This window comes from Rhagoletis pomonella, unplaced genomic scaffold (assembly GCF_013731165.1).
Source record: "Rhagoletis pomonella isolate Grant_MI unplaced genomic scaffold, Rhpom_1.0 Rhpom_scaffold_00002, whole genome shotgun sequence".
Lineage (NCBI taxonomy): Eukaryota > Metazoa > Arthropoda > Insecta > Diptera > Tephritidae > Rhagoletis > Rhagoletis pomonella.
The window spans coordinates 43,954,418-43,965,807 of record NW_023458556.1 but is presented as its reverse complement, the minus strand read 5'-3'; the positions used below and the strand labels follow the sequence as shown (position 1 = coordinate 43,965,807).

General features: G+C 42.6%; 1 protein-coding gene across 1 annotated transcript in view; it reads right to left on the bottom strand.

The window, feature by feature from the left end:
- Positions 1-11,390, bottom strand: part of LOC118733654 (E3 ubiquitin-protein ligase highwire-like) — a gene marked incomplete at its 3' end in the record, with an annotated part of 23,221 nt that continues 11,831 nt past the window's right edge. The window contains 16 exon segments of the mRNA XM_036463151.1: positions 1-428; positions 495-1,451; positions 1,509-1,841; positions 1,903-2,355; positions 2,427-2,554; positions 2,613-2,852; positions 2,913-3,650; positions 3,709-3,878; positions 4,259-4,395; positions 4,463-5,010; positions 5,072-5,211; positions 5,274-5,996; positions 6,047-6,647; positions 6,707-7,154; positions 7,229-7,612; positions 7,676-8,672. Coding sequence (XP_036319044.1) covers positions 1-428; positions 495-1,451; positions 1,509-1,841; positions 1,903-2,355; positions 2,427-2,554; positions 2,613-2,852; positions 2,913-3,650; positions 3,709-3,878; positions 4,259-4,395; positions 4,463-5,010; positions 5,072-5,211; positions 5,274-5,996; positions 6,047-6,647; positions 6,707-7,154; positions 7,229-7,612; positions 7,676-8,672 — 7,425 coding nt within the window.

The following is an 11,390-nucleotide window of genomic DNA, read 5'->3' as shown; positions in this document are numbered from 1 at the left end:
TCGGTAATCGTCGGACGCATGGGTATGGAAAGCAAAAGATAATCCTCCAGTTGCGCAGTGCCGCATTGCGAATCGAACTCTATAGTTAACCACTGCACACAGGAAGGAAATTCAACACGCTGACAACTAATTGTAGCGCTACGATATGGATGTTCGCTCTCCACCACACAATAATGATTGCTAGTGGTGATGGTTTCGCTTGCATTTCGATCGCCTAGCATTTGTGCCTCACTTTCGCTCTTTTTACGCGAACGGAATTCACGATTATCGACGGCAATAGCATTGCGCACGCTTTGCGCGACCGCAGCTGGACTAATGGTGGCTGCGCCACTGGGTGCAACGTTTTGATCTTTTGTAGCATAAAGTTGATTGAGTGCGGCAATATGTGGTAGTATTTCCTTAATCATGCCGAGTATTTGAACAGAACTCTGCGGGAGAAGAGAAAGAACGTAAGAAAAACTCTATGTATACTACCTTTAAAAAAATTTACTAACTTTTGGATCACTGCATGCCAAATTAGCTATATGCGCATAAACGAGTGGTAAGAGTGTATGGAACATATTGGATGATGCCATATTGAAAACTTCCATAATCTGTACAACGGTTAACTGAGTAACTGGTACATCTTCCGAATCGGAGCGGAGAATCCCACCAATGCCAACCTGATTGTTCTGCTGATGATGATGTTGCACATTCACAAACTCCTGTGCTACTTCATCTTCATCATCCACACGTTCATTGCCGTTGAGCTTCGCTATTTGACCATTGCGGAAATTCAAATCCTGCACTCCTGTACTCTCCTCAATCATCAAGTCTTTTGGATGTATTTCTGTGGCGCCTATTTCAATTTCCATTTCAAACGGATTTGTAGAGCGCTTGTCAAATTTCAAAGTCTCCATAATGCCCTTCGAAAAAGATTCAATACGCTTTGTTATATCACGTGCCGTTGATATATTCGCATCTACAGGTAGCACAGAGGTACGAGAATTATTCGCCCAATTGATGTCCATATGTTCCTCAATTGGGGTGATATTGTGCTCCGAGTCAATAGTCTGTGTGTGATTCGATGAATTGTCTGATGGTGAGAGTGAAGCCGCCAAAGCATTGCGTGCTAAAATCAACAATTCAGTGCACTTTTTTGTAATATCACTGGCAATTTGCAAAGCAGTATCACGAGTGGTCACCTCATTCGAGGGTGGTGCACCGCTCGCACTGTTGCCAATGCTGCCGATCCCACAGCCACCTCCCGACCCATCACTCTTTACGGGCGTGCTATAATAAAGTATACAAGGTATTTGGCCGCGTTGTGGCGTAGTGCCATTGAAGCTCAAGTCACAGGAGTAAAACTGGAATGTAGTGCCGCAAGGGCCGCGTATCGAAGGCATGCCTGCATCACCGGAGCAAGTGCGGGCGCCTTGTGAGCACAAGCGAAGTGCATAACGCGCATTTTCCTAAAATTAGCAATTGTTTAAAATGTCACGAATTAATATACATCGCAGATGCTATACCTTTATGTGCACCGGTCTCTCAAATTTTATTTCTGTCATATCATTGTGTACTACATCCTGATCGTATGAGCCCGATACAGATTCCAGTGTTTCCCATTTGTGTTGAGACTGCAAATCTACGGTGTTGTCATACAACAATTCCAATTGGTAATCATATGAACCGGAACCAGAGAACACCATGGCGCCCGCAATTGCAATACCAGCTCGATCCACAGTAAACCCAATCGCATCGGGCCCGAAATTACCGGTGTTCCAAGTGCGGCTCTGGTCGCAGCGCGCAAAACGGGAGCCGGTGGAGTGAAGGCTGCGTGGCGGCATAAACATTTTGTCATACTGCAAAAAAACGAAGGAAGAAAATAGTAAAAAAACAAAATTAACCCCCATTGCAACTCACATCGCCCAACGAGGTTTGATATACAATTTCGGCCAACACACGCGCCAAGAGATGGCAGCAGTTGTCAATCAAGCCTTGATTAATATCTTTACCGCCGTAAGCGGCTGTATAATTAAATTGCACACTGCGATTGTAAATATTCTCAATGCGTGCGCGTATCGGATTCGCGATGATGTCCAATAGCCGCACGAGCACATCTTTAAAAGTCCACGAATTACTGAGAAAATCACTTTTCTCCTGCTGCGTACGATAGATCATTTGTTCTACAAGTATTGGATATTGATGTGCTTCAGTGGATGACAACATTGGTAGACCAGAGTTGTCGCTTGGACTAATTATCGATTGGCGCTCATTGCCTGGATTAAGCAGTGAAAATGTGGTACGCAATTTGACCGAAGGAGAACAAAGACCAGCCAGTATGGCGCTCAACAGCCGCGAATGTAAGGTGCCTTGCTGCAGTGCGAAAAATTGGAAGCTAAATTTATACTACAAACTGAAATGGAAATCGTTATTTAAAAAATTACCTTGTCCATTTGGGAGAGCAGATCGCACAAGCAATTCCATTTTAGCGACGAGGTGGGATAGAAGGCGTCAAAACAGGCCACAAAGCTGATGTGGCATTCTTCCAATATTTCTACAACCATGACGAAACCTAAATTTTGGTGGAATTCCATGAAATAAATTCTAAAAGCAGAATGTCGGTATTTTACCTTTTTCGTTACAAATATCTTTGAAAACATCATCGCAAAATATGCCAATAAGAAGAGCGCGTACGTTGCCAATGCACTCGGCCAATTGTATATTCTCCATATTGGGCTTGCGAGTCGACCCGTTGTTTGCAGCACCAGACATAGATGTGGTTGCTGATGAGGCTTCACCAAAGTACTTTGCTACATTATTCGCAATAACAGTCGACGCAGAATTGCTCAACATGGATTTGGAATTTTTATCTAAAAAAAAATTATAAAATAATATAAAGCAAAAATGTTTCATACCAAACACCCACGCACCCTTGCCATCCCCCGTCTTGCCAACGCGTGTCTGCAGCTTCGTTAGCGCATTTGCAATACTTGTCGCCGCCACTGTGTTAACAAATGTTGCGGAGGCGCGTTGGGGATATATCTCGTTGGTGTATTTACGCAATAGACGCAGACAGGACTTGTTCACATAAATTAAGTAAGCCAATGATTGCTTCACTTGCAATTGCCGCCCTTTATCGCGTTGCTCGCGCAAATTTGTCTTGAAGGTCTCCCAAGACCAATTGAGCAAAACTACTAAACTCTCAAAGCACTCCTTGCTTACTGTATTCGCAAAGGCTTTTGTAATCTTTTGCACCGGATCCACATCAACCGGCGCAGTGGGCTGTTTTGATTCCTGTGTGACGAGACGATAGAGAATAGATGGTATTTGACCCGAATTGACATCAGTGCCATTATTGGCTTTCTTCGATGACTTGAATGTGAAGACAACTTGATCTTCGGTTGTCACAGAGGCTTGACCACAAGAGCCGCAGTCGGAAGAGGGCCCAGCAATTCGCGCCCAAACTAAATACCAACGTCCTGCTGCAGCACTGATGGGTTTCGGCAACATAATGTGATGTTTACTGCGTGCAGCGCACTCAAATGGCACCTCCTTGGTTTCGCTAATTAGAACACCCTCCTTCTCATAGCCGCCACCATCGGCGCCTAAATCGAATAGTTTCACTTTGCAGGTATACTCTCCCCGACCACCAAACATACCAAAGCCGCCTAACGGTAAACAAAAATAAGGTAAGATAAACTAACGACAGCAATACTCAGTACTTACATATCATGACGTCGGTATCGGCGGAAAAGCGTACAGCCTCAACGCTGTGGCCTGAGTATCCCCATCCACCGCCAAAATTATCAAAGCGATTGACAATCTGGTACTCGTTATTCAAAGCTTCTTTGGCCTGACTTTGTTGCTTGGGTGTGGCTTCGTCAAAGCAGCTCGGACTGAGGAATTGCATAAAATATTGTTAGTTGTTGGTTTCTTGGGCCAGTTTTTCAGTACACGGTTGTGGTTTAAACTGAGTTTAAAAGCTCGAGCTGGCTAGTTTTAACTAAGATTAGCCAATCAAATGTCAGCAAGATGTTCAATATAAACACAGTTTACATGATCTAAATTTAGACTGGTACTAAAAAACTGGTCCTTAGAGTGACCACTAGTAATTTATTGAAGTGAAACTTCTTTGATATTGAGAGTGAATTATAGAAACGGCGGATTAAGATTAGTATAACTTTCGGCAGTACAAAATCAACAAGAATAAAAAGAAGAGTAGTTTCACTTCCATAGTTTGGTCCAAGCGCACTCATTTTTCAATCTTAACCCTTACATAGCATCCTGCGCCGATGTGAGGATATCCAAGCATGCCAGTAAATTCAAAGAGGCTTGTGAACGCGATATACGCGCATCCGTTTTGTTTGGTAAGGCCAGTTCGGGTGATAGAATGGCGCGAAAATTCGACGAGTTCTGTATCAGAAATGCATATATATAGGAGTTCTTAAAATGAGAAAGAAAGGGTTTATTATCAACTTACAACACCACAATTAGCTATCTCGCTTGCAAGCACATTGTAGCACTGTAATTTCCTCGCCCCACCATCATACACCCACAACACATTGTAGTGGGGATCCAAGGCGAATGCGATTTGCGGTTGTGGTTTGTCCAAGACAACACTGCCATGACCGCAGCCACCGCTGCCGCTGGACGAGACGCTGGCAGGACTCTTGGCCTGCTCGTGCCCACGTTGCCGCCGACGATGTTGCTGCTGCTGTTCTCCCTGCTGGCTCTCTTGCAATTCAAAGATTTGATTGCGCGCCTCATGCATACTGCGCGACATCTGTTCATTGATGGGGCCAGCAACGGCAGGTTGCAGCGGCGCCACCGCAGCGGGTGCACTGCTAGCTACTACCGATGGGCATGCGCTAGCGGCGATGTTTTGGTTGAGTTCCGGCATGACTTTAGCATTACTATTTTGTATGATTTGCACAAAATTTATTTGATTGCGATAATGAGCGGTGCAACTTCCGTCACGGCGACTGATCGAAAGAGTGTGGAATGTGAGTGGAATAGTTGGTATCAGTACTATTGAATGAAAGATAATTATTAGAATCATTAAGATAATATGAGTCTTGTTTATACTAACGAATCGTTTTTTTATTGGCGACCACATTAACTTTCGGCAACATGTGTGTAGTGATAAGCGACTCATCGATTTTGATGAATGTCTGATCACCGCTGGCGCCAATCCAAGTGGCTTTCTTGCCAAAGCTCGGACCCAAACCGCTGCAATATTAATAAAATCGTATAAACTTAAACAGAGACATACTACAAATTCGTTTACTTACAATACCGCGCCGGGTGCGCAATGCCAAAGGAATTTTTGTCGCTGTGCCAATAAATTTGCAATACCGACATCCTTGCCCACACCACTCATACCCACGGTCGCTCCGTTATGCTCACTACTCGCTCTTTTATTGAACGCTACGCCCGCATCCTCCCCACCGCCTGATGCCTTATCGCGCTGAAAATCATTGGGCAGTCTACCCAGCTGTCCCTTTTGGTAATTACCAAAAGTGTACACCATGCCTTTGTAAGTCATCAATACTGTATGATTGCTGCCAGCGCTGACCTGGCTAATTGCGCCTTGCACATTTACCTTAACAGGCCCGTTTACAGGTTGTAAATCACCAGTTCCCAACTGACCGTATTGATTACTGCCAAAAGTGAAAACCTCGCCAGCTAACGTTAAAACGACAGTGTGATGAAGACCGCAGGACACTTGCACGACGGGTGAGCTACTGGGCAGTTTGAGCATTTGAGGCGCTAATGGCGCAACACGAGGTGGATCTTTGTCTATATCAGTAGCTTGGGTTCCGGCACTTTCCTCCGCAACCGATTTTTTTTCCTTACGGCGCATTATCAAACTCTTCGAGCGTTGGCGATTCAACTCACTATGCAGCTGTTTGTTGTCCTTGTTTGCATCATTTTCTGCCTCTTGCAGTGAAATGCAGGTAGAACAGAGCCCACATTTCGAACAGCCAGCATCGCCATGACCACAGGGACATATGCTGAAATAAAAGTTTTTAGATATGAAAGGAAACCATTTGCTTTCACTTACGATCCGGCCAACCGCTCTTCGATGGGCACATTCAGCGTTGAAACACACGACACGTTGTATCCGGTGCATTCGCGACACATAACACAGACGCGACATTGTCCTTGCACTAGTTGATGATCATCGTAGTCGCAGAGTGTGGAGAAATCGAATTTTAATTTTTTCCCCACCAACAAATCCTTCCCATCTGAATCAGCAATTGCTGCCATACCGAAAGCATTACCACCCCCACTACCCTGCAGAGAGACGCAATTATCTTTGCTGGATTTGGAAAACACACGCCCGCATTGTCCCTTGTTATTCAACCCAAAAGTGAATAGCTGACCCTTAGAGTTTAACGCCACGCAATGCGCTTTACCCAGCGCCACTTTCGTTATGTGCTGATCAATAAAATCGCTCACACAACCGCTGGCATCACAATGCGCTGTGTCCTTGCCAAACATAATCAGCTTACCCGTTTTTGTAACAAAAGCTGAGGTGCCGTTGTTACAGGCCGCATGTATGACTACATGTCCATCGATTTTTGACATCTTTTTGGGCTTGACGGCTTTTGGCTGGCGACGATTCTTTGAAGAGTCACCATCTTCACCCCGGCGTGCAGTACCTTAAAGCAGGCAATTTGATTTTATAGCGGTGATAAATATTATAGCAGTTTTCACTTACCAGTAAAGTATACAGTACCGTCATCATTTACTAATAAAGCATGTATACCATCATGCCCCAGAGCAATGTGTACAATATTTGAAACTTTGGAAATAATCAACTCTGTCATTTTCATCGTGGGCGTACGTCCGATAGATTTTAAACCCAGCGATGCTGACTTGCCATAGTAATACACCTTACCGTTCGATGCACGCACAAGACCGAATTCCTTGCCGCAAACGATGCCCTGTATTTCTACCTCGCTGGGCAATTTCGGCTCAAAAATATTGTATGACGATTGAATTTTTTGTATTTGGTTTTGATTGAGCACCTCATCCTCGAAAGCAGCGTAGCCTAGTGTGCGAAATTTTTTACGCGCCAACTTGAGCGGAAGTTCGAATGGCGTCGTCGAGTCGCTGCCGTAAGTATTAGAGTTGTTGAAATTCAATTTTTTCACGACAAGCGTATCCTAGCGGAAAAATGTGAGACCGCAATTAGTATTTGTATGTCCTTTACTTTTAAATATATTTCATTTACACTTACATCTCTATTGGTGCAAATAGCATTAATGGAGTCTTCATCCGTGAAAAGCACGTAGTTGAATCCATCACGTATGGGTACTAGATTAACAGAGTTGATCCCCTTAATAGTCAGCGTCTCCGTGTTGACAAGATGCAGATGATCTGCCGAACGTTTTACATTACGCCGAAAATAGAGCTTCCCGCCGAAGCATCCCAGCCAACCAGATTTTTCCTTGGTAAACTCGTCATTTTGTGCATACACATGACCTTTAAAGGAGCCACTAAATCCAGTGCCAATCTTTAGCAAAGAGCTACCAAGTAGGAGATATAGATAAGTGCCATCTGAAGCCATAGCAGGTTGCGCATACAGACTGCCGCACGCGGCAACAGACGTTTTTAAAGTGAACTGAAACAAATTTACATACGCATTACTTATTGTTTACCACGCATTTATTGAAAACGTTCAAACCTCATCAATAAGCGAATTTATCGGCACGCCGTTGGTGTGAAAATCAGGTCTTGTGGGCTTGTTAAGCGCTGCACTCATAACGGTTTTCTGCAGTGATGATAGCACTACAGGTAGTTGTATAATTTGTGTGGATAACTGTTTGGGCGACATTAGCATAGCTGCAATTGCTTTGAGTATCTTGCCAGTATCGCCGCGTGCAATACAAAGTCCAATCAGTGCCGCGCAAGCCATTGCCGACCAATTGGCTTCTGTAGTTGCGCTAGCCGCCATTGCAGCCGGCATTGTAGTTAAGTCGAGAAGCAAATCGTAAAGTGGATTAATCAAATCGTCCGGCTCGAGTTTAAATGATTCTGGTTGTTGCCCTTGTATGACATCCAACAAGGCTTTAAGCGCCTTGGTGCATAGCATCGGCTGTATGTGACGTGCATCGGCGATTAGCTCGAAAAGGCTGCGCAATCCGGCACCTACAATTAGCGGGACACGCACCACTGCAAACTCTTTCTCAGTGGCATCATCTGATTCACTCTCTGCATCACTGTTTGCTGAATCGTGACGAGAACGTTTTTCCAGAAGCAATCCACTATCACCATTTGCACCACCGATCGCTGCTGACAGCATTGTGTGGCAAGAGCAATCGAGCAGATTTGTAGTCATGCAGGAGCCAGCGCATACGAGGCAACAGGAGGAACTTAAGTTGTGTAGGCGACGCAAAGCGCCACTACTATCTTGAAAGAGAGCATAACGTGTCTCTGCTTCCAAGACTGTAGAGCGTATCACGGCGAATACGGCAAATTTTGAGGCGTTCGCCTCGAGCTCTATATGTGCCACTGGAAATGCAGGGAAGAGTAGTAGTTGATCTTTGATGATTGGCGGATCCATGGGATTCACTATGGCCCCCGCATTGCCTTCAAGCACCGCAGCTGCTGCTGCGAGAGCAGCAGCTTTCTTATCCTTGCTTTTGCGTTTCGACAACGATTTTCGGTCACTTTGTAGTTTACTGAAATTATTACATAATTTACAAACATACATAAGTAGTTAAAAACACAGCTTATGTTGCAAAACACTACCGGTTTTACTATTTTCAAACAAAAACATACATACATATGTATGTAAAAAAAATAAAAAGCATTTAGTAGAAAATATCCTATTTATCCTAAATATGGCTATATGTACAGTACAAGATACTTAGTAGGGACTTAAATACTGTTGGACTCGCCAATCATCAATAGCCAAACGCGCCTCGTTCATTCGAAAATTAGCCATAGCACGAATCAAAGCTGTCCTGAGAGAATAAAAGTTCCGGTATCTTTCGTGGCAACCCATGTTCTGGTTCATTCCATGTAAAAGAGAATATCGACAATTTTAAAATGGCCTAGTTATCTCTGTTTCAGTAGTACCATTTGTTTAAATGACTAAATTTAATTAATCTATTGAGAAATATTAAAAAAATAAAAAGAAGTTTTAATTTTTGTCTATGGAAACTTTTACTTTATGCATAACTAGCAGAGCCGGCGAACTTCGTCCCGCCCAAAATTTGTATATATTTTATTGAAACTTTTTGGTCTGCTAAGATTATGGTTTGGTGGTCATTTGCCGCTTCAAATAACCTAAGGAAAGTGTTATATCCGTGAATAAATTTTTTCCTCTTCACTCCCTGGCGGCAACAATGACCCGGTTCTATAGTGAATGTCCTAGAAGCTTTACAGTATAGTTGGTGGCAATTTCAAAATGGGTGCGAATCAGTGTTCTACAGAAATGCAATATACATATACTTATTTCAGACGAAATACCTTAAAAGTTTGAACGCATAATATTGGAAAATCACATCCATTGGGCCAATCGCAACGCAGGAGCGTTCGATATACTCAATGATGCAACAGGTCGATTTAATCTGACCTTCACGGCCCCTTTTCTCACTTGGCTATTTTTTAGTAATAGCTCGACTTCAGCACCACTTGGCAGCACGTTTTTGCAATAGTATTGCATACATATTTAAAACATTAGCCAAATCGGATCATAAATACGATTTGTAGTAAAAACTCAACTACAGCGCCAACTGTCGGATTAAATTGTGAAACCATCCAGAGACCCACTCAAACACACAAAAAGTTTCGTTAAAATCTGTACAACCACCCTGCAAACCATTTTTTCAGAGTATTCTGCATTGTAAAGAAATTTTAAAGAATTCGTTAAGATTTAATTCGATTTTTTGCCGAATTTTCTAAAATGAAATAAATTACGCACACTTCCATTCTTTTACGAAATTTCGGAAGAAAATCTGTGAAGCAACGAAAATAATGGTACTATGTGAAGAATATCTTTCAGAATTTTATTTATTTTTCGTACAGAAATTTCTTTACGAGTTCGTGTCAACCACTTCATATAATTTTCTTTGAAAATTCGTAAAAAAATCGTTACAGAAATGAGATAGTCCTAACGATTTCCTTAAGATTTCGGGAACTTTGGTTTGCAGGGCATTTAGGAGGATTTCAAAGATAGCTAAAGGTCGGTACGTTTGTAGGCCTCACACCCCCTTTTCAAATAGCCCAAATTTTCTCCATATGTATCGGCTTGATTTCAACTACATACATATCTCCATACGAAGTTCCAGTACTGTACCATGAATACTTTCAGAGATATGCAGTATAAAAATTCGATTTATGTGGGAGGTGCCACGCCCCCCTTTCCAACAGCTGCCCTCTTTCTTCATGAGTATGCGATTGATTTCGTATATCTCCATACCAAGTTCCAGAACTCTACCATGAACTTTTCCAAAGATAGGCAGTATGAAAAGTTCGGTTTGTATGGAAGATGCCACGCCCCCTTTTCTAATAGTTCCAATTTTTCATCAAGAGTTGATTGCGTATATCTCCGTACCAAGTTCCAGAACTATACCATGAACACTTCCAGAGATATGCAATATGAAAAATTTGGTTTGTATGGAAGATGCCACGCCCCCTTTTCAAATAGTTCCAATTTTTATCCAAGAGTATGCGATTTATTTCGTACATCTCCATACAAAGTTCCAGAACTCTACCAAAAAATTTCCAGAGATATGCAGTATGAAAAATTCGGTTTGTATGGGAGATGCCACACCCCTTTTTACAATAGCTTAAATTTTTCTCCAAGGGTAGGCGATTGATTTCATATATCTCCATACCAAGTTCCAGAACTCTACCATGCACACTTTCAGAGATATATAGCATGAGAAATTCGGTTTGTATGGGAAGTGCCACGCCCCCTTTACATATAGATTTGTTTTAGCCTAAAACCATCCTTGGGACACGTGTGGCAGGTGGCAGTTTCAAAAAAATCGGTTCAGCCGCTCTCGAGCCTTGCGAAAACTAAAAAACGGCTTTCAAAATATATATTAGTTGAGATATATTATATATTATAATTATATTTTGACAGTATCCGTTGTTTCTGATTGGCGCAAAAAAATCTTGCCTAGTGACGAACTCGCCCATTAATACGGTCGTTGCTCAAAGCTATTTATGTTCGAAATTGCATGAAAATTGGAAAACAGGAATCTATAAGCTTATCCAGGCAAAAAGCTACCTACGTAGCGAATTTTAAGCAAATCGGACAATAAATACGATTTCTTCGAATAGATCGGTCCCTGGTCCACTTCTCGCAAAACATGGATCATATATGCTAATATATGCTAAAAAGCTACTTACGTACCAAATTTTAAGCAAATCGGACCATAATAAGA